This window comes from Podarcis filfolensis (assembly GCF_964270895.1).
Source record: "Podarcis filfolensis genome assembly, chromosome: 4".
Lineage (NCBI taxonomy): Eukaryota > Metazoa > Chordata > Lepidosauria > Squamata > Lacertidae > Podarcis > Podarcis filfolensis.
In genome coordinates, this window is record NC_139607.1 from 6857168 (window position 1) to 6881097 (window position 23930).

A 23930-nucleotide genomic window follows, 5' to 3' on the forward strand; every position below is an offset into this window, starting at 1 on the left:
TGATTTAAGGGACAGAAACAATTTCCATGGATTCCTGAAAAACATTAATAAATAGATATTTGATCTTCTGTCTTCCTTTGTCTCATTATCATCTGATGCACAGAAATACCAAGAGTTTTGTCACTGCAAGCTTCTGAAATGTTGGCTTAATGTAAACAGGATTCTGTAATGTTACTTTCAGGATGACCAAATTTTGATTAGATTATTTACTCCTGACTTGCTAACTGGATAAAATGTAGACAAGTCATTTCTACAATCACAGATTTACTTTTGGCTAGCCTGATTTCCACTACTTTCAACTTTTGCTTCTCCGTTATTAAACAGGGAAGCGGGAGCCATGAACCAACATTGACATAGCTGTAAAAATGTTTGGGGAGGTTGCAGAAACAAATGGTTTTATATTTCTGACACCTTCTGAGACACTTTTTTTCTTTTTCTGGTTTTTTTTTAAGAACGATGAAGAAGAGAGTGGTAGCGATAAGATTTATTAGATCATTTTCACTCCACTGACAATGCCTTATATGTGGTTAAAATACAGATAAAGGAACCCTATGCATAATGTAAAGCAGAAGTCCAATAAATAAAACAAAAGCTCCACCAAGAGTATGAATGCAGCAATTTGAAATTTTAGGGGAAAGCTCTGTTAACAAAAGGAAGTTGATTAAGGTTCATTAAAGTGATGTCACGCAGTAATAAGTCTCAGAGACACAGACAAGCATGTAGGTAAAAGTGGTGAGAGGGTAGACGGTGTTATTTGCTTCCGTGTAGGAGTTCTGTATGAGAGATCTTTCTGTAGTAAATGAGGTGGCAAATGATATCCAGAATAATGACTTTGGAATAGCTCTGAGCTGCTATCCCAATAAAAGATAACATAGACAACTGTATCTGCAATATAGGCTGGAGATTTCTGCATGTTCATTCTGGGCAAATGCTATGAATAGTCTTGTATTTTTTTATATACTGCAGATGCCACCATACACATAGCGGAGACAGGGCAGCGACAGAGCAAAAAAAGGTCGCCCGATTGCTCAGAACAGAGATAAAGTTTGATCCAGAAAGCTTTCTAAGGATCCAAGGAAATGATATCATCTGATCTGATCTGGTATTTTGGTGGAAGACCCCAGCAGGGGTGCCAACTTGAATGAATAATTGGGGGGGGGGCATGTAAGTCCTGCTCCACATAACCAATCACATGACACAGCACACACCATTTGAATGTCAATGGCCATCAACTGGGGGGCACTCATTTTGGGGGGGAGGGGGCTAAGAAAGTTGGCTCCTATGGACCCCAACAACTAAATTTGGGATCATTGATGCTTGAAACCATCACGTGTAATGTACTTAGAGTGGGGAAGCCTCTGGAAACCAGAGCCCTATGGAGATAGGCTTAGAATTTCAACTTTAACGATTGCCTGAGCTGTTGACGGGATTGAAAGAGTTTGGATTGATTCAAACCATTTATTGAAAATACGTTTAGTCTTTAGGATGGAAATCACCTCCAAAAAACAAGCAGTGTTGAAAACTTCAGGACTGAATTGCTTCTAATTAGTACATAATTATTTTAGCTATTCTTTTCCCAGCCCCTTCAGATAGTGATCCTGCAACCTCATCCCTTTTATTTGTTCTAAGATTTGTTATATGCAAAGGAACCTTTTGTTACTAAGGCTGAATCAAATACTATTTGCTTCCTAAGATATATTACTAACTGCTATTAAAGATCTCCTTTCCAGCTGCACAGTAGCTTACCAAACAATGCATAAGGATCTACATACAAATATTATAAAACCATAAATCTGTAGGTCTCATGGCTTCATGACTCGAGTGGGCTCTTAATACATTTATAATATACAGTACTGACATATTCATAATATAATCTTAGACTGAAGATTATAACAAACAAGACTTTGACCTCATAAACTACAGGTAGTTGACTGTAGGAAATGGGTCACCACTATTTTCTTCCACAAATAGTGAAAGAATATAGGCACACATATAAACATTACCACTGCAGTCCCCCTATATCTTTTTAAGGAAGAAAGCAGCGGGATATTTTTCTTTTAAAGGGCGATGAGAATGTGGCAGGGAGCACAGTCCAAATGCCTCATTGTGGAGAGTTCCTAGAAATCTCATGTATTCTGGCTTGAGTTGTATGGTGGAAGAAAGGTGGACTGGAAACACACCAAATAAAGAGGTCAGCCATTGTGTGCATCCACCCAGAGTTGATGCTCCAAGTCTAAATGCAAACGGCCATGCCCAATGCTGTCTCCTAGCACAAGAGCCTTTGCACCAGCAGTAGAGTTTAAAGTCCGTGTGACAAAAGCATCAAACACAACAGTTGCACTAGCAGAAGCTGGCCGCACAACAGCTGATTCCTGAGCTGTTGTAGCCCTAGTACTCAAACATGTGTGGGTTTATGTGTTTGTCTATACAGACCTTCAAGCTATGTTGAGAGCCCAGCAAGGAACTTCACCTGCTCAAAAGCTTTGGCTGAAAATCTCATCCATCATGCACACTTTGAGCTAGGCTCTAAGGCTAGACAAGTACATCAAGGGGCTGAAAGCTCTCAGGCAATGTAGTCATCAGAGATAGTAGTCTGCACAGCCAGACACATACATCAAAGGCTTGTGATGACATCATAATAACAGCAACAACAGAGCTGGAAATTCTAGCCACACCTGAAGCATTTGCTCCCATTGGTTTCATTTATTCTATCACTGGGCATATAGCGGGGCCACTTTTCTTTAAATTAATAATTCTGTTCCTTTGACCAAGAAGAATGAAATTCTAACACGAATATTAGATCAACACGAGCAACTGGGTTTCATGATGACATGGAATAAAATTTGGCTTTGGTTTAACTGCATAAAATACATTGTGGGATTTTACTTCTCTAATGCATAATGGCTGGGAATGAAATAATCCCTTCCTGAGCATGCAAGTTTTCTACTGATTCCTGATTCAGTTTTTGTAAATTCCTCTATGAAATTACTTGATCCACACCTTTTGAACTAACGCATGGAACTCAGCTTGCCACTGGATTTTGCCCTATGCCAAGTGTTGCAAAGCAGTTTGTGGCAGTTAAAGGCTACAATCCACACACAACGGGCTCTGCCCAACCTTTTTGTGTGTGACATAATGCGGTAGGAGGAGGCCTGACAGAGCCTGCTGCAGTTACGGGTAGTCCCCACAAGGTCCTCTGGGGTGGCAGGAATGCTCGCCAAGGCGCACTGCGGCATATTGAGGGGGCCTGGCCCCTTTCTTGAAAATTGGAGGCAGATGGCATCCCTGCTGCAATCCTATACTCACTGAACTCAGTGAGGCTTGCTTCTGAGTAGCTATGTACAGGACTGAATTTCACATATGTCAAAAGACACATTTAAGATTACACACACACACACAAACACACACACAGATATAGATATAGATAGATATAGGTAAAGGACCCCTGACCGTTCGGGGTTGCGGCGCTCATCTCGCTTTACTGGCTGAGGGAGCTGGTATACAGCATACGGTGTATGTGCCAGCATGACTAAGCAGCTTCTGGTGAAACCAGAGCAGCGCACAGAAACACGGTTTACCTTCCCGCCGGAGTGGTACCTATTAATCTACTTGCACTTTGACGTGCTTCAAACTGCTAGGTTGGCAGGAGCTGCGACTGAGCAACGGGAGCTCACCCCATCAATACATATTCTAAGAAATAATATACGTTTAAATACATTTTGATTTTGTGAAATATATATTTTAAATTCATAGGTGAATGAGAAAACAGGATGGGATTACATGTAGAAATGATCACATGTACTAATCTTTCCCAAATGACTTGAAAGAGTCAAATCCATCCACCCCTATTTAATTTTCCAGGTTTTATCCAAATACTTGGCCTTTTGTGGTTTATTTTATTTTAAAGAAGGTATGATAATAGCTGGTATTCTAAAGTCTGCGGTTGTTCAGGTGTCTTGCAAAATACAAATTTGTCCACTGAACTCATCACACAGAGAGATGATGTTAGAGACCTCACAGCAAGGAGGAATTTTGCACAATTATGGCAGGAGAGCAGGAAGAAGGGGAGGGGAGCAGAGAGAATTCTCACAAAAGCTGGTGCTGCAACCCTGCTATTTATTGCAAGGCAGCATCCAGAGCTATCCTAAGTGCATGCAGTTTGGATTCAGGCTACATCTTCCCCTTTGAATTAAACTGAATCGCCAATAAAACTCTGCTTCGTTGGATTGTGCTTAATTGTGCAAATTTAAGGAAAGTGTTACATTTCGATACGCACCATCTAAATCTACTTAATTTACTGACTACAAGCTCCTTGGTGGCTTACCAAGGATAGTAGTTTAATAACTGTAAATGAGAAACCTAATTGGATTTTTTTTGGGGGGGGGGTGAAGGAAGAATCTCAGAAAACTGGAAGTATTTTGATGTATTTGCATAATGGGTGAACTCCTGTGGGACAGCTAAAGGTCAATTCTGATGTTGTCGCCCAGGAAATTGGTAACAAACAGAAAATTTGAAGTCATCTTGAGAAGTGTTCTTTGTCAGTAGTTATCTACCCATGCCCACACTCACTATTAACCAATTTAACTTGTCTCTCTCAAGAGCCACACATAGTCAACACAGACATTGCTCTGTAAAAACTCAGATTTTACAAACATACGCACATGATAATACTTTGAGGGCTCCCCTCCACAAATTGGTCCTGACCTGCTTCATTCATGTCCAACCCCACTGCCCTCTCCAGCAACCCCTTGTATATGAGTGTCCTTTTGTCAATCTACATATTCACAAGATCCAGGTGTATTACTCTCCTTTGCATCTTAAGTAGTGGTCTCTGAGCTTTAATCCACAAATGATTATGCCAAAACAAATTTCCTCCGCCCAGCATCCTTGTCACTGCCTCCTTCAGATGAGGTTCTTGGGTATCAGGGGTCAGCAAACTTTTTCAGCAGGGGGCCGGTCCACTGTCCCTCAGACCTTGTGGGGGGCTGGACTATATTGAGGGGGCGAGAACAAATTCCTATGGCCCACAAATAACCCAGAGATGCATTTTAAATAAAAGCACACATTCTACTATTGTAAAAACACGCTGATTCCTGGACCGTCCGCGGGCTGGATTTAGAAGGCGATTGGGCCGGATCCGGCCCCCAGCCTTAGTTTGTCTACCCATGGGTTATCCGTTTCCATCACCTGAATGTATTAAATGAGAGTCAACAGCCCAGTTTGGGAAAGACAACCATTGGTCATTCCTGGGGGCAGCACTGCCAAAGGTTTGCTCTCATTTGGAGGAGAGAGCATTGGACTCCTATGACATTTTAATATTTATTTTATTCACAAATATATGTATAGCCACTAAGAGGAGGCAAATGTATACACTAAGCCCACAACGTTATGGAGATCGTGCCTAAAGCCAAAATTGCATATAGTCAAAACACACTGGGTGCAATGGCAGGTGGGATTGCCAAAGTTTTTTCCCCCCAGTTGTCCACATTTTCCACACACAATTAAAAAAAATATTGCTTTGCCAAGCACCTAAAGCTGAATGCACACACCTTAAATGTACGTAAGTTGTGGGCTTACTGTATGCACTCCTGGCAAGCTTCTAATGTGCTGTGTCATATCAGATATCCTGAGATGAGCAGTCCAAAATGCTTCTAACTCTCAGCTTTCTTTGTGCTTCTGACTCTCCCTGTCTTTGTTCTAAAACTGCTCCTTTTGTTCCAGGTAGGCTGCCCACACATAGCAGCTCCTCTCCCCTTTGCTGCGTCTGTCTTACAGTTCCATGCTGTGATAGCTTTCCCATTCAAAACACTCAGTGAGCTTGCCCACTATCAAGAGACATCAACTGCCCATTATGTGTCATTAAGAAACATGAACTTTCTTTTGTTAAATCCTAGACTAGACCTATTCAGCTAGACCTATTCAGTCAGCTGGCAGACAAAAAACCCACACCAATATTGTTGCCAACTCGCTGATTGCTGCCTTCAAAGAGCTTCTGCCATACCTGGCATCTCTGGGTTCATAAAGGCGTTGTGTTTGTTATGTGAGTTTTCTTCTTGCTTCATTTACTCTGCTCTTTCCCCAAAACACAGAAAATCTGCAAGAGCAGAATCTGCGGCAGTGTCCCATCTTGTCAGTATAATTGGTGTGACTTTATTGTTACACTGCTGCCAATGAAACGTCATAGAATTGTTCAAGCAGTCCCAGCTTGGAAGATGACTCATATGCTTTACAATCTGAGCCCCTGTATTTGATTCCAAGAAAAGGACTGACCTGTTCTCTGCTGTGCTCAAGCCCTCTGCTGCATAGGAATAAAAACAGAGCCCAGCCGGATCAGACCAAATGTCTATTTAGTTGAGCATCCTTGCTTCCACAGTGGCCAATCAGATGCTTTCAGGAGCTCCACAAGCAAGACATGCATGAAGTTCACAGTCCTCTCCCATTGTTGCTTCCCAACAGCTAGTATTCAGAGGCAGACTGCCTCTGGATCTGGAGATTTCATATAGCTCTCGTGACTAAACATGGTAAGTTTGGACATGTCAAAATCTGTGGCTATTAGAATATCTTGTAGAATCTCTTATCAATTGATTTTACTGAGGAGGGGAGAAAAGGGTGTCTCCCTGTTCAATTTTTCCTACTCCAAAGACAATTCAAACTAAGCTTGACTCCTGCGTTGGTCAATGGTCTGCCTTAGATAGAGTTCCATTCCTTCTGAGCTGGTTCATAGTCTGGGGCTGCTTTTGGATTCAGCTTTGAAGGCCGGTATTAGGGACGTGGCTGAATCAAACGCCTGGCAAGAGTCAGATTCAGGAGAAGAGGGATTGCCAGTACAAAGAGAGACAGAGTCCGATTCTAGAGACGGAAGATCGCAGAAAGAGCAGGAAGCGGGGGGCTCAGCCCCGCTTCACCAAGAGTTCCCTGAATCAGCTAGAGCTCACAAAAGGGGGAGGGGGAGAGATAGCAGCAGTGAGAGCAAGCAGGCTCTATGTCCCTCTATCCTCCCCACTCAGCGGCTCTTCTCCCGCTTTGCTGTTTCAAAGTGAGCCACGGAGGAGGGAAGGAAGGGGAACCATGGATCCTCTGCTCACGACTGCAGCAGATCCCCCCGCCATCCGTAGGCATTCGCTCCATAACACGCACAGACATTTCCCCTTACTTTTTAGGAGGAAAAAAGTGAGTGTTATGGTGCAAAAAATACGGTAACCAGCAGAGAAACAGCGTGCTGAGAGTTCTTCTTTTTTTGGGGGGGGGGGGGGAATTCCATCCTTCTTCTTCCTGAACCCAGAGTTGAAAGGGTTAAAATGCAACAAGTACAAGAGAGGAAGGACGGGAATTTGGCGCCCTTCATGCTGCGAGAGGGGCAAAGACTCAAGAGTGACCTCATTTCAAAGAGTGGCAGGCTGGGAGCCCTGGATGTAATTTATAAATAAACGTACCATCAAATAAACGTACGTGCCAGAGAGTCATTGATTCGTATCGAGGTTTGCTTGCCTGTCTGAGATCATTATATCCAGGTAGCTTCAGTGGCTAGAAGAGACGTTTACCAGTTGCAACTTTGATAGCTACGACCATTCCTGGACCAGGAAAGCTTGGCCACAGTAGTTCATGCATTGAGTTATTTCAGGACTGGATTATTGGAATGTGCTCCATGTGGGGCTTCCGTTGTGCCTGATCCAGAAGCTGCAGTTAGTGCAGAATGCTGTGGCACCATCACTGACGGGAGTGAGACCCTATCAGCAGATAACACTTCTGCTCAGAGACCTACACTGGTTACTGATTTCTACGGGGCCAAGTTCAAGGTATATAAAACCCTTGGCAGCTTGGGACCATTCTACTTGCCAGATTGCATTACACTTTATGTGCCCCCTTGACCACTTCAATCTGTGGAATGGGCACTCCTACAGGTGCCACACAATACCAGTTTGTCACCTGAAAGAAATTGATCTTTTAGTGTATCAGCCCCCACCCTTCGGAACTCTCTGCCCTTGGCATCAGGCAGGAGTATTCCATATACTCTTTTCAGTGCGTCATAAAAATGTTTCTGTTTAGGCAAGCCTGTCCAGACATGAAGAAGGTTGATGCGTTTTTTAAGCTGGTTTTTAGCTTACCACTGATTTTAATAATTTTTGACTATTTTAAATAGGTTTTTTTTTAAAAAAAAACAACACCCGATACATTCTTTTCATAAATAGCTTTGAGGTTCAATTACAATCAAGCGGCATATATATCTTGTGAAATAAATAACTTTTATAAAGCTTTATCATGCCCATCCCCACAGTAAATTCCTCCCTGCATTTTCTAAATGAAAAAAAGAAAAACTCCAAATGCTTTAGCCTTTCCTTTCGGGGAAAGCATTCCAAACCTCTTGGTTCTGATTGCCCTTTTCTGCAGATCACCAGCAGGTGGTATTGCAGCTAACAGCTCAATAGTGGTTAGATGATATAAGGAACTGATAGTGTTTTGCCTGATCCCATAAAGCTGCCAGTTCTAACCTAGCAAGTTTTGTCTGCACAGCTTTATTGCTGAGAGGAACTCATGACAGCACTTCCTGTACTGATAACATCATGGCTTGATATTCCTTAGGCACCCAATCAACGACTTTATCAGCGCCCAGAATACCCAAACAGCTTCCAGGGCATGCACATGTAGCAGGGACAAGTTTATTCTTATTTTTGTACTTCATTTCTAGTCTAGTATATTAAAAAGTATGTAAAAATATATCTAAGTAGTATATAGAAAACTAAAGCAGTGCCAAGATAATGCCAGTCCCCTTCACCTGTTTTTCCCCAGGTAGGGAGTTTTTGAAATAAAAAAACAACCAATGAATATTCAAAGGAAAGGTAAAGGTAAAGGACCCCTGACAGTTAAGTCCAGTCGCAGTTGACTCTGGGGTTGCGGTGCTCATCTCACTTTAGAGGCCAAGGGAGCCGGCGTTTGCCCGCAGACAGTTTTTCCAGCTCATGTGGCCAGTATGACTAAGCCGCTTCTGGCGAAGCCAGAGCAGCGCACGGAAACGCCATTTACCTTCCCGCCGGAGCAGTACCTATATATTTACCTGCACTTTTTGGCATGCTCTTGAACTGCTAGGTTGGCAGGAGTTGGGACTGAGCAACGGGAGCTCAATCCGTCGTGGGGATTTGAACCGCCAACCTTCTGATCGGCAAGCCCAAGAGGCTCAGTGGTTTAGACCACAGCGCCACCAAAAGAGGCACCCTTCTTCATTTATGCTGTGCAGCAGGAAACACCTTGGGAGAAACCCCCCCCCCCAAAAGGAAATTGTTAAGTTGCTTTTCTGCAACTAGCAAATAATTAACCAAAATAAGGAACTATGTGGCCTTCCGGTTTAGCGCCTCCGGTAATGGCGGAATTCCTCTGATTGGGAGGAATTTGCCTCGTGGAAATTCGGGTCTGGCCGCCACGGCGAAGGCGGAGACCCACTAAAAATCACAGGCGGGTGAAGCCTGTGAATCTGGGATTCGGCTGGCACCTTTTGCGCCTCCCCTACTCGCGGGGAAACCCGGTTTCGGGGATCCGGAGCGACGTGGGGTGAGCGGCGCGGTGCTTCGAATTGACTGCTTCTTCCATGGAGCGAAGCCGCACAGCTGTTGCCGGAGAGCGCTGACTTTTTCCTGTGGACAATTTGATCTTAAAGCAACTACCCATGAGTAGAGCGGAGAATTGGATTTTTAAACGTCCTAATTTGGTGTTGAACGGAGGAGGTCCAAAACAGGAAGTCCACCTTCCCCTTTTGTAAATAGACTGAAGCAATGAGGATGCAACCTGAAGTCGCGGAAAGCCCATTGTAAAGGACTAAATTTCCATCGGCAAAAAATACTAAACCCCCCTTGGTGGCAGGAGAAGAGGGGGGAAAGTTTTGGACTGAATATACCTGCAGGAGAGAGCGAATAGAATCAAAATACCACCGCTCCGATCCTGGAAACGGGCTGCCAGCAGGACTGACGTGCTTTAGAATGCTCATTGACCGTGATTAGAACGTTCACTGACAGCTAGTTAAATAAGAGAAATATATTGTTTCCATTGTCTCTGTTTGCGCTTAAAAAGGAGTTAAAGTAACTGAAAATTGAAACTAAACTTATTGTTTGAACTGTGTTTAAAAGGACCAATACAAATAGAAACTGTTTCCCTCTAGAGGAAGCCTTTGAAACTGTTACAAGAATTGAGCTGGGGGAATTTCCAGCTGCAAGATAAAAAGCTGTGAGAATCTGGGACTGACCTTGAATCTAAGAATGTCGACAGAAGAAGCCTTAGTGGCTGCACTATGTAAGATAAATGACTCACTGGAACAGCTTCACAAGAAGATGGAGGTGACAACTACCAAAATCGATAATTTGGGACAAAAAGTGAACAATTTGGGAACATTAATACAGAAACTAATCAGGAATCGATACAGGAATTTACTTTGACATGGCAAACTGTGGAGAAGGCTAGGGAGAAAGTCGTTGTTGTTGAACCTAAAGTAACACAAGTGGAGAGGGAGAGAGCCCCAGCCTTACAGATGCAATTTGATGACCATAAGTTGATGCCTTCTATGATTGAATTTAGAGAAAGTCAGATTTTGAGGATTGGAGCCCTGTCTGGACTGGAGGATTCCCCCACGCAGGGATTTGCTGATTTTTGGGAACTGGACTTGGGTCAGGAGGAGATTGGAGTTGTGGGGGCCTTCAGATTTGGAGGAATCCTGAAACACGTCCTGAAATATCTTTTGGATTTTAGCTTTAACTACGGAGATTTGGTTGCCCTGTCGAGAAGGAATAAAAACATCGCTAGGTGGGAGTTTCCCCGAGATCTACTCTTCAGCATCGAAGGAAGGAAAATAAGAATAAGATCAGTAGAAGACAAAGTAAAGTGCATGTATAAATACGGAGAAGACCTGCAAAAGGGACTTGGAAAAGAGTTAAGAGCCTCGGACAGAAGATTACCAGGTTGATGGACTATATGGAATTGGCGGAAACGACTGGCAGAATCCAAGACCAGGGAGAAGAGACGGTGGAAGAAGACTGGAAAAAGTTTAAAGACTATTTATAGAAATATTGTAAAATTAATGAGTGTCAGAAAGAGGTTGGAATGAAGTTACATGGCTTTAGTAGAAATGTTAGAAGGAATTAAGTACAAATAGATTATTGGAGTATTAAAGGGAAAATAAGGTTAAAATATGTTAAGATAATTATTATGACAGAAAATAAAGGAAGATGGAAAGGAATTGCTGAAACATTTAATAGAAGTGGAATACAAAAAGGGAGGTGTGAGGAAGTCGTTGAAACAAGGGAATGTAAGATATGCTATTGAAATGGTATAATGTGTGTTTTATATTGTTTTTGCTTTGTTTTGTTTTGTTTATTGTGTTAAGGTTATGTTGTGTATTGTTTATATATTGTACTGTATTGTTTTTTCTTTCTTTTTTTCTTTTCTCTTTTCTCTTTTCTTTTTTGTAAGGTTTAAAAGTAATAAATATTATTTAAAAAAAAAACAAAAACAAAATAAGGGACTATGTGGTCATCTATTCCAAACCTCTGCAATGCAGGAATCTTTTGCTACAGGTCAAGCTGACAGAACAAGTCAATAATAACAAACAGAAGCTCCAAGAAGTGAGGTTACAGGGAACCAGACAGAGGGCCTTCTTGGTAGTGGCGCCCACCCTGTGGAACGCCCTCCCTTCAGATGTGAAGGAAATAAGCAGCTATCTTCTCTTTAAAAGACATCTGAAGGCAGCCCTCTTTAGGGAAGTTTTTAATATTTAATGCTGAATTGCTTTTAACACTTGATTGGAAGCTGCCCAGAGTGGCTGGGGAAACTCAGCCAGATAGGTGGGGTATAAATAATAAATTTATTATTATTATTATTATTATTATTATTATTATTATTATTATTATTATTATTATTATCAAACTTTGGTAAATTAATCAAAAAGGTGTGTCCCCATCCCCCCAGCATGTAAATCAATAGCAAAACTTTCCATCATTCTATCTCTGCATTTGGGTAAGAGAGCCTGAATGAGTTATTTCCATATTTTATTACAGGCCTAGGGTCCTAAAGGTTTGGGTTGCAAAGGCATTTCCTTCACAGCAACAACAGGAGACTTAAGCAACAACAAATGTTACGAAAATAAAGAATAACATATTGAAAAGTTACATTGATTTCAATGTTACTAATGCTAATTATTAATTACTAAGCCTTCCTGACACAATCAACTGGCAGCAGCACTGAGAAGAGAACAGCACTGGGGGGTCCATTGGCAACCTTATGCCAAAGACTGACTCTAAACTGGTGCCGTCCCATCATGCAATCTTTTCCATTTTGGTTCTGCAGTAAGAACACCTTTATTTTTCAACAGCTTTCTTTGCCAATGACTTAATTAAGAGGTGTTCATTCTTCTAACACCTTGTTTTGTTTGTTCATTAATTAAAGGTTAACCCTGGGGTTCAGTGCTTTTTCCCAAAGGGCAGAAGCAGAAATAAGAAAGGAAAGGAATTTGTAGAGTCCTTCTCTCAATTCACGGGCCTGGCTCGCTACAGGAAACTAACTGGCAGTGGAAAAGAAAGGACCTATTCATACCACAAATAGTATTAATTTGTGGAGTTCACTGCCACAATATATGGTGATGACCACTAGCTCAGGCTAATTTAAAGAAACAATAGCCAAATTCATGAAGTAAAGCTATTAGGAATGTTATGCAGATAAAGCCTCAGTTTTAAGAAGCATAAATTTTGGATACCACATGTTGTGGATAGACAGAAGTGTGGGGCAGTTAGAGCCTTGCTCAGTTAGGCCAATCAGATGCAAGCAGGACCTGGGAGCTCTAGTGCTCTTCCCACTCTCTGCCTCTTCCATTTGTCAGTTACTTCCCGCCACACACAACCCTTTACCACTATCACATACCATTCTATGTAATGGAAATGGAAGCAGCTAATTAGCTCTCACAGTATCCTGAGATTCAGAGAAACAGCTAGAACTGAAAGACCAAGGGTGGATCTACACACAGGAAAAAACCCTGCTATAAATAAGTCATAAATTAAATCGTTATAACAAAAGAAAGAAAAAACTCTATGTAAAACCACACAGAAAGGTTTTGTGCTCTACAGCACCATCTAGTGTTGCATGTTTATAACACATTTAAAACACTGGTGTGTTTTTTTTACTAATGTAGCTCAGTCCCCAAAGAACATGGGCATACACTGGAACTAAGCAATCACAATATGTGAGACTGCAGAATGTATTTGCAGACGTTAAGCCAGGGGGCGTTAATTGGTAATTTCTCTGTGTTTTTGACTCACAAGCAAATCTGTAAGCACATCTTCTCTTTAAACCCGCCTTTTAAAATCCCAGAACAAACTTGGATACAACTGCATTAGGATTATCGATAACGTGTTAAGCCGATTCTTCCCACAAAAGCAATTGCATTAAACTACGCAGTAGTTTTAAGCAGTAAGATGTAAGATTAAACAGCATCAAAAATATTATTTTGATCCATGGGCTTTAATTTCATACAGAACGTTCACTTAAAACGAAAAACCGGTATGAGTAAAAATAAATCCTCAAATCAGAATGCATAGTCAAGAGCTATCTTGAATATAAGCAATATTCCAAAATGGTAGATTTTGAGGATAAAAGTGGATCACATCTGAACATTAATACTGTATTTGGGTCAATTTGTTTCACTGGATCATTGTACTGTTTTTAAATCCTAGAAACTGCATTCTTCAAGCTTGGGTTATGAAAACAAAATTATACCTTGAACTACAGGCAGGCAGATGGCTACTTGCTTGCAGAGGTTTACTGGCCACTAGAATTGGCATGGAAACAGCTTTTGCTGAATGCAAACATAACATTCTGATGTCATGCATGATGTCACCAACAGTCTAAGCTCCAAGTCCTGCCAATGTGAGAGACAGTTAACAGACCATCTCTGAACATGGTCAAGAGGGATGTTGATAGGAGGTGATGAAAGGGTTTATTTGGAGCCTATATCAAGCTTTGGTGCAGGAAAAGCATTTTGGACTCTGTCAATTGATCTGCCAACCTGTCCCAGTAGTGATGTTTGGAAGTGAGAGCTGGACAATAAAAAAGGCTGATTGCAAAAGAATTGATGCTTTTGAATTATGGTGCTGGAGAAGACTCTTGAGAATCCCATGGACTGCAAGAAGATCAGACCTATCCATTCTTAAGGAAATCAGCCTTGAGTGCTCACTGGAAGGACAGATCCTGAAGCTGAGGCTCCAATACTTTGGCCACCTCATGAGAAGAGAAGACTCCCTGGGAAAGACCCTGATGTTGGGAAAGATTGAGGGCACAAGGAGAAGGGGACGACAGAGGACGAGATGGTTGGACAGTGTTCTCAAAGCTGCTAACATGACTTTGACCAAACTGCGGGAAGCAGTGGAAGAAAGGAGCGTCTGGCGTGCTCTGGTCCATGGGGTCACGAAGAGTCGGACATGACTAAACGACAACAACAACAAACCCATCAAAAGGCCTTACCACTGACTTGCCACTTTCCCACAGCAAAGTCTATTCAGGAAGGCTTCTTCTCAAAGGAAACAAAAGTAGAAACACCCTCAGCTGCTTTCTATTTATGAAAGGTAAGAGGTCTGTCTTAATGTTGTTGGTACTGAAAAAAGGGCTCACTGGGTATAAATCGGAAGGGAGTGGGGTAACACAGTTGCTAGGGGACAGGGAGTGTCTCGTGTCACCACCCCAAGCTCCTAATCCTCGTGCTCACCCACCGGTGGCCCCATCCAGATTGGACCATGGTGGCTGCACCCTTTTGGACATATTTTATTTTCGTGCCCCTTCTCCAATAATAAGCACCTCATTTGAGGTGGGAGAAAGCGAGGAAGACATATTATGGAAAAGGGCAGCCGTGAACAACACATGGATAACCCTAGCAGAGGAGATGGCTATAAAAAGGGAAGAATGTTTGGTCTGTTCCCTGGGTCCCTATGATTCCTCAGGTGGCATGCACCTTTTGGCCAACCCCCTTAATTCCACAGGGTTGGTATCAGATATGGGCTACTCCAGGGGAAGCCACACTACATGGCCTTGGAAAGATACAATCTGGTTTAATTGTACAAATTGTGTTAGTTGGCCCCCGCCCAGGGGTGCAGCTAGCTGTTCCAGCACCCGGAGCAGTGGGGGTGGGGCAAGCCTCCTACAGGCACTGTGGTGATCTGCGCACGGGGGCATCGCACAGGGGTGCTGCGCCGATCTGCGCACATTCTAAACCTGGTAATGCCAATTGCCAGCAAGGAAAGTTTTGCACCCATTATGGATTCAGTTGCTCAGCCCTGCTGCCCTGCCTAAGAGGACAATTATTCAGTCCCACTCTTGCTTTAATATTCTAGCACAGACTTGTTCAGAAGTGTTCCGCTCAATCCTAGGGGGTACCATTATTTTGGATTTCAGATCTTGCTTCCTTTTTATTTTTAAGCGTTTTGATTTTACCTAGGAAGCCCTTCATTGTTAAACAAATAGAATAGACCCCATTTCTGCTATGGGAGGCTTGCTGTATTCACAGACTAAAAGAAGATTTACAGGTGCAAAATGAAGGTTAACTCACAGAGCCTGACCTGCTCCAGCATTGTGTTATCACACTGACCAGTCAGAAACCCACAAGCAGGACATGAGTGCAATAGCTGTATCTCTCACTTGTGACACCCATCACCTGATATTCAGTGGTATACTGTTGAGTATTCTGATTGTAAGCTTTCGAAAAGCACCTGGCCAGCTCCTGGTGGCACAGAACACTCCTTGTGTGGTGATGCAACATGATTGGTAAACCCCTGCACATCTGCATGAAGTCTGAAGGAGGGTGGGGGAGCGCAGCATAAAACATAGAAATATGTACCATGGAATAGTAAATGTCTGAAGAGTTCTAGATGGTGCCAGGCTCATATAATAATATTTTTAAACGACTGGCTAATATGGGGAAAAGTCTGACCATTCAAGAGGTTTACTGCTGTGTTTAGGCAGGTGGCAATTAATATGGGGAATGGACTGCAAGCCCCGAAATGAAATCTCCTATTGCGATTATGTTTATAAAAGTGCAAGATAAGCACTTACCGGGAAAGAGAAATTATATGGTAGGACTGGCATATTGATGTAGATTACATCATTACCTAGAAATAAATGAAGCACGTGGCCTTCTTGAAGACGGCAATGTAGTGTAGCAAGGGGAAGCATTTTCCCACTGAATCTAAATTAGCCCACTGCTATATAATTTATTTCCAAGCAAGCTTCTCAGAAAGTAACATTACGTTAAGGCTTCAGTTGCCATAGTGTTGATGGGAGAAAGTCCTAAGTGGTGTGTGTGTGTTAAATCTCTTCCCCATTCTCAACATCCCTGGGTAGGGCAGAAATCGAACAGAATAACTAAATAAAGCATGCTAACATCCAGCCATTGGTGACCTCTGACCAGTGATGTTGGCAAGCTTCAGAGGTGGGTTGGTGGAAAGAACCCCAGCAAGTGTTTCATGGTTTTGAATTCAGAATCCCTTTGGATTTTGGCTAGGTGTGCAGAAATGCTTGCGGCGTTCCAAGCTGCTTCTGTTCCTCCCCTTTCCCCAAAATGAATGGGAGTGGGAATGATGATTTTAGGGCTTAATGAGGCTCAAAGCCTTATGAACAGGGTATTTCCATGGCAAAGGCCCCTTTGTAAGGACCCAGAAGCCCTAGCCAAACATCTATCTTTCATTGGGAACTTTCTTTGGGCTCAGTCGTTTAGCTTCCCTTCTTCCATGCAAACTGCTGCTGGAAGGTAAGTTTCTGGGGAAAGGAGGGGGCTCACAAGGAAGGGGGCAAATGAGCAACTGGGAAAACTGGGAACAGTGGAGGGCTGGCTGGAAGGCATTTGGAGCAAGACAGGCCTTTCTGAAATATCAGTAAAGAGCTAGAAAAAACATTTCCCCACAAATTCTCTGCCGCAGGGCAAACTCAGAGGGAATGAACATATTATGAATCGAGATGGAGAAAGTTCATTGATTTATATTTGGGACCTAGGGAATCTGCAGACTGGTGTGTTATCGCAGGTGTATGCAGCAGCAAGCATTTTGTAATGGATTTTGTGTGGATTTGTAATGGATATTATTATTATTATTATTATTATTATTATTATTATTATTATTATTTATTGAATTTCTATACCGCCCTTCATCTGAAGATCACAAGGCCATTTGCAAAATGAAAACACAAAAATACATAACATAATTTGCACTGGCCTATCTTTTCCTCCCCCTGCTCACATATTATTGACTCCACACTGACCTCCTTTGACACCTCCCAGGCTATTGTCCCCTCTTCCTTTTTTCCACAATGGAAGACACTTGCATTGTGATGCCATGCAAATTTGCCCTACTGGGCCAGGAACACAAATTTAATGAAATGAAACTGCAACAGACAGACTGAGTTTGAGTGAAGATAATGTGATCAAAAGACAAGCAGGTACAGAACAGCAAACTCTGCTTTTGAGTACTTATTTCTCTCTTCTTTCCTTGTTGTTCTGGATGGTTACTTTCAAGTCGCTTAATTGTGTTATATGTATCTGTTTCTGACAGAGTCTAACCAGCTAATTATCCAAACAACCTCAGGTTTCTTTGTTTGCTAATTGAGTCAATCACTTGAAATCCTTGGTATAAGATTGTTGCAAAGAAACAAAGAGGTATAGGATGTTTGTGCATGACATATTCAAAGAAAATCCCCATTCTTTTGGAGTTTGGCCTAATATTCCACAGCTACTTGAAATCTAATTAATCATTCTGATTTTTGTAGAGGAGTCCATTGTTCCAGGTTGTTTTGAAAGTTAATTGAGAAAGGATCTGAAGCTTCTATGATATGTTTGTGCTTTTAATTAATTTATTTTTTAAAAAAAACAGGACTTTGTCTCACTTTTCTGCATTTGTACTTTATACATTTCACCCTTCTGGAAAAGCAAAAGCAAAAAAGCCCCAAATGACAACATGAATGATAAGCACCAAACATTCTGCCAGCTCTTGATTTTGGGAGGCTTTTTAATGCAGGAATATTTCATAGTGTTCTGAGCTGCAAAGCGCAGCTCACCAAACTCTCAAATGCATGATTGGGGTAAGCAGATTTCTGACAACCATCTGTTTTGCCATTACTACTTCCTCCTAATCAGACCAGTGCAAATTAAAATACTGAGGTAAACAGAAGAGTTAAGAAGCTCATTGTGGAGCTGTTAAGTATGGAGTAATGTTTTCTATGATACTTTGGTGGTAGTTCAGAGAATTGTAGCTGAGTTAGTTCCAAAGAATGACTGGTGCGGAAAGGTATGGTGCTTAACTTATTTTATATTTTCCTGTTACCACTGGTGCTATTGTTATCTGCTGATATTGCAGGTGGTGTTATCAGAAGGTGCTATTGCTGGAAAAGCGTTGCACATATCTTGGTATAAATAACTAATATATAACTGCAGTATGCAATCAAAGTGTACATCCTTATATCCAGTTTTAGTCTTAAACCAACCATGGATATTACAGCATCAGTGAAGCAACAGAGAGAAATCACTCACTACAGACAAAACAAAACAAAATTTTTTCTTTCCAGTAGCACCTTAAAGACCAACTAAGTTAGTTCTTGGTATGAGCTTTCGTGTGCATGCACACTTCGTCAGATACACTGTGCACACTTCGTGTGCATGCACACTTCGTCAGTGTGTATCTGACGAAGTGTGCATGCACACGAAAGCTCATACCAAGAACTAACTTAGTTGGTCTTTAAGGTGCTACTGGAAAGAAAAAATTTTTTTTTGTTTTGACTATGGCAGACCAACACGGCTACCTTTCTGTAACTCACTACAGATTTACTGTTGACATTTTCTGAACCATGCTTAAGATGCTAGACTAGAGTGACTGCATGCTAAGTATGGTCTGCTTAAGTGGGGATATTGAACAGTGTCTGCAAACCCGGTTAGAGTCAACTGTGGTTTATGTAATGCTGAACCATGGCTAAGAAAGTCAATGGCAGAATTTATGTTAGAACAGGGAGAAAGGAATGAGCAAAGTCCTGGGTCCTGACCTTTTTACCATAGCTAAAAGTAAGTACCACTCCCCTCAAAGTTTATGTTTGTGTAAGTTACAACAATTACACTGATTTTAAATCAGGTTTGGCCGTTTGCTTACTTTCTTTAGTTTTGGGTTTTTAAACAGATGTGTGCCATGAAGGCATTTAGCAAGTGGAGCTCTTCCCCATAATTTCATCACCATACCTGAAGCAGCTTCACTTGCAAGGAAAAACGTCTGCAATCCTAGTTTAAAAACTAGTTGAAGTCTATAGCCCCAATTTTAAATTCCCAATTTACAGTTACCAAATCTCATTTTATTTTATCATTTCCTTTGTTATATATGTGATACTACAACAATTTATTCAGCTGGGTTTGGTTTTTTTGAGATAATTGATCAATTTTAAACTTAGTTAAAAAAAAATGAGCATTTTGTCTTGAGTTGAGATTCCTGCATTGCAGTGGTTGGGCTAGATGACACTTCCAACTCTACAATTCTGTGATTCTATAATTCTGTGCTACTGAGGAGATCCACATATTGGCCTAGTTCAGACATAATGCTATGCCATGGTTTAGTCACTAAACTTTAGTGTTACCAAAATGAGGTGTGGCGAATGTTGGATTCACATGCTGCTTCTTAGCCTTTGCAATTCCTATGTGCATGTGGGGAGGAGATTGAAAGCTTCCACTTTAAATTTTGAACAAACTGCAGTTTCTGATTATATCCAACCTCAGAAACCTGTGGTTTATGATGCGGTTAGTTATCAAAGCAGGATCTGAACGCAAAATTTGATCCTAGTTCATTTGAACAAATCACATTTAAAATAAACCATAGTTCCCCAATTTTTTTATATGAGAGGAGACTGTGACTTATTCAAAAGAGGAAGTAGATGCTTTCCATTTTGTGCTCTCATGCACAAAGGAGGAGGAGAGCGGAGTGGGGAATGAATAAGCTATAAACTATAAAGCTATAAACTATAGCCATGGCTTGTTCTCGGAATGCCAAACCATGGTTTACCATTACAGTGGTACCTCGGGTTAAGTACTTAATGCGTTCCGGAAGTCCGTTCTTAACCTGAAACTGTTCTTAACCTGAAGCACCACTTTAGCTAATGGGGCCTCCTGCTACCGCCACACCGCCGGAGCACGATTTCTGTTCTCATCCTGAAGCAAAGTTCTTAACCTTCTTCTCCTCCTGTGAAGAGGCTGCATCCTAATGTTTCAGTGTTGTATCTTAATCTTTTAAATTGTATTTTAATCAACTTGTTTTTATTATTGGTTGTTAGCCGCCCTGAGCCTGGTCTTGGCTGGGGAGGGCGGGGTATAAAAATTATTATTATTATTATTATTATTATTATTAACCTGAGGTACTATTTCTGGGTTAGCGGAGTCTGTAACCTGAAACGTCTGTAACCTGAAGCATATGTAACCTGAGGTACCACTGTATGTCTGAATCAAGCCATTATTTGCAGAAGCTAACCTTAAGGGTGTTTTCAATAGAAGAAAGATAAAGCTTGCCTGTTTCATCAGTTAATGTTGGAGTATGTTGCTCAAATTTAGAGAATTACATGGGCTTTGACAGTGCTGCTTAGTTTATTCATTTACGCCGAGTATTTCCATCTGACATCATTTGTCCATCAGTCTGCACAGCTCAGTTACACACAGTTGCCATCCCAGAATGAGCGCAAGGGTCTCTTACCTGGGTTGCTCTTCATGCTGCTAGTTTTGTGCTCTAGCCCCAGATTCATTGTGCATGATGCTGCCAACTCAGATGTGCGCTCCTTATTATTAAAGGAAGACCCTCATTTTGTAACATTCTGCGCATCTTTGGACTAACCGGCCAGAAGCAGCATGCAAAAGAGATGAACTGTCAAAGCAAACGAGCTCTTAAACGAATGGATATAGTTTTTATGAACCTGTGTCAATGAATAAAAACACAGCACAAGAGAGAGACAAAAAAATATTTTTTAGGCAGTATCAGCAGAATGGCCTAAAAGGAGTGGGTTGTTTTTGTTTTTTTCCCCATTTCATCAAAGTTTTTAATGCCATGTCAGCAAATGTTGAGTCTTACAGAAGTTATGCCAAAAACTGCTACAGCATGAAAAATTAATGGGCTGTTTGTAAAACTGGCCAGTAAAGTGAGAGGGGAAAAACTCTTACCATATGCCAATGGAGATAGTACACAGGTTACTCCCTGTGGCGCTGTAGCATACCAATTCGGATGATCCGCAGTGGATTTGAAAGTAAATGGAAAAGCATTTCCAGTCCATAATTAACTGAAGTCAAATGACCATAAGTGCTGATTTGCACAAGTTCAAAATATATTTTTTTTAATGTTGGTTATTACAGCCTCGAAAAGTAGGCATGGTTGCTACCTCCTGAGAAACCCTAATGCCTCCTCCAAGACTCGTGTAGCAAACTCATGCAGGAAGCAAGAGTAGCTAAATATGCATATTTTCAAATCTTCCTATGACATGCTGTGCATCATGCTGTTATATACTGCAAGTTAGCAAGAAGACTTATCACACCGGTGGATGGGTGGAGGGGGGGAGAAAATTAAACCGTGGCACTTCTAGAAGCTAAGGAAAAAGAGTTTTAATAATCAATATGCATACATTTTGTGTGTAAAGAAATGGCTTCAGGACACCTCTCTAACAATTTAGAATGGTGAATTCTCTTTCCACAAGTGCTCACCTAACTGTGTCTTGTGGCCATCAGGAGAAGACTTGAAATGTGGCCTGTGGCTATCAGAACCAGGATATTGACCATTGCAGCTCTTACAGTGGTACCTTAGGTTACATACGCTTCAGGTTACAGACTCTGCTAACCCAGAAATAGTGTTTCAGGTTAAGAACTTTGCTTCAGGATGAGAACAGATATCGTGCTCCGGCGGTGTGGCAGTAGCAGGAGGCCCCATTAGCTAAAGTGGTGCTTCAGGTTAAGAACAGTTTCAGGTTAAGTACGGACCACTGGAACGAATTAAGTACTTAACCTGAGGTACCACTGTACTTTGTTTAAATCCTGCAAAGGGAGCTCTATGAAGATAACTGGGGATTCAAGTTTTTAGAAGGCAGAGTTACGATACTCCCTTACAGGAACGTTTTTATTAGTTGTTCTGATATAACCACAGAAGATGCTTTCATTAGCATTGGCCGGGTTCTTTCTTTCCTTGCTGTTTAAGCTGTTATTTTTGATCAAATGTTTATCCTTAACTGGATTGTAAGCTTTCATCAGTGCAAGTTTTAACCCAGAAAGCAGGTTGGTTTCAAAGCTAGGAAATAGAGCAGTGTACAACTGACCCTTCGTAAATTTTTTGCTCTATTTTGCAATGAGAGAAGCGAGGTAGGGGAATTAACCTGAAATTCTGCTTTAGTTTCTTAGGGGTGGGACTTACCATTAGAGTGCCAATAGTACAGCTTCTGTCATTTTCCTTAAGGGGTGTGGTGTTGTTGCTGCTGCTGCAAGTGGAAACAGGAGAAACTTATGTTGGTTGTGTGGCTACCATTTGCTGTGCAATTTTATGTACAAAAAGATGGCTGCCCTCTACTGATAGTCGTCTTTGTATTCTTAGGAGCCCATTGTGGGTAACCAGTGTTAGAAACTGAGATCTGAAAGCTAGGAGCTAAATGGCACCTTAAACCAAGGGAACGTCCGGGTGCACTTTTTTAATAACAAGAATACAAAGCTGAAAAGGAATGAACTGCAGCTTAAATCTTATGTTCATTTTCCACACAGTCTAGTCCCCCCCAATAGTTTTAAGAGGGTCTCTTATCCAGTCTTCAGAGAGTAACTGGAAGAGGGGAGACAGAAAAAGGTCCTCCTTTCCTTCCACTCTGCAAAATGTGCCTAGAACAATGAGTGTTTTGAACGCTGGTGGTAACCCAGTGAGAAAGTTCTGGTGCCTTGTCTTTATGTGACGCACAGGTTAATTCAGGGGTAAGCAACCTTTTTCAGCCGTGTGGGCCAGTCCACCGTCCCTCAAACCATGTGGTGGGCTGGACTATATATTTTTTTTGGGGGGGAATGAACTAATTCCTGTGCCCCACAAATAACCCAGAGATGCATTTCAAATTAAAGGACACATTCTACTCATGTGAAAACACCAGGCAGGCCACACAAAAAACCCAGAGATGCATTTTGAATAAAAGGACACATTCCACTCATGTAAAAACACGCTGATTCCCAGACCGTCTGCAGGCCGGATTGAGAAGGTGACTGGGCTGCATCCAGCCCCCGGGGCCTTAGTTTGCCTACCCCTGGGTTAAATTAATAACAGAGTCTTCTTTAGTAAAAGAATAAAAGCTTCACTGTGTTAAAATAAAATTGTTTGCAAATAAGAGCACAGTGAACAGAAGATTAAACTAGCTTCAGAGCATACAGAGAGTTGCTGAGTCACACAGTCTCCATTGAGCACAAGCTCCACCACAAACACACACTCACTGAGTCTTCCTGCAAGCAGATACAATATTTATACAGAGAATGAATCATCCTCAAGATGAGTCACAGTGATTCAGCATGCTAAATGATTCTGCAGCTTTTCAGCATTTCACAACATTTCTAGACTCCTTTGCTGCTTCCCTTACAGCTTCTGCTCCCAAGTACCTTTGTCACATGACATTATGATCTGGGACCCAGGTAGACGTTGTGGCCCAGGAAGTATGTCAGAGCCCACAGCACCCACAAACCTAGCTTTTTATCCTCCATCTCTTTTCTTGTTTTTCATTTAAGAGCTTGAACTGCCAGCTTGCTAATTAAACCTTGAATAGAACCAGATGCAGGTGTTTTAGTCGGGAAATGTTTATATATTTGTTTTACACACTTAGAGTAATGTTCGTTAGATCCCACAGCCTCCCTGCACGCCCCCACCGGTGAGATGAATATGCATTTTTTGTCTTTTTTGCTGACA

General features: G+C 41.7%; 1 protein-coding gene and 1 long non-coding RNA gene across 6 annotated transcripts in view; one reads left to right on the forward strand and one right to left on the reverse strand.

The window, feature by feature from the left end:
* LOC310761278 overlaps window positions 1–13809 on the reverse strand; it is a 134481-nt gene extending 120672 nt beyond the window's left edge. Inside the window, exon 1 of the long non-coding RNA XR_014547303.1 lies at window positions 13747–13809. This is a non-coding gene — a long non-coding RNA (uncharacterized lncRNA). The remainder of the gene's footprint in view (window positions 1–13746) is intronic.
* A 400-nt stretch (window positions 13810–14209) lies between these two features.
* Window positions 14210–23930, forward strand: part of LOC310761237 (uncharacterized protein) — a 161618-nt gene continuing 151897 nt past the window's right edge. For 3 of the 5 annotated variants that reach the window (XR_014547248.1, XR_014547249.1, XR_014547250.1), the window contains exon 1: window positions 14210–14591. Coding sequence is in view for 1 of the 5 variants with exons in the window: in XM_083611103.1 (XP_083467229.1) it covers window positions 23797–23802 (6 nt within the window). In the remaining 4 variants the exon portion in view is untranslated. Of the gene's footprint in view, window positions 14592–23639; window positions 23803–23930 lie in introns of those variants that run through there. The other 2 variants (XR_014547251.1, XM_083611103.1) reach the window with 2 other exon arrangements.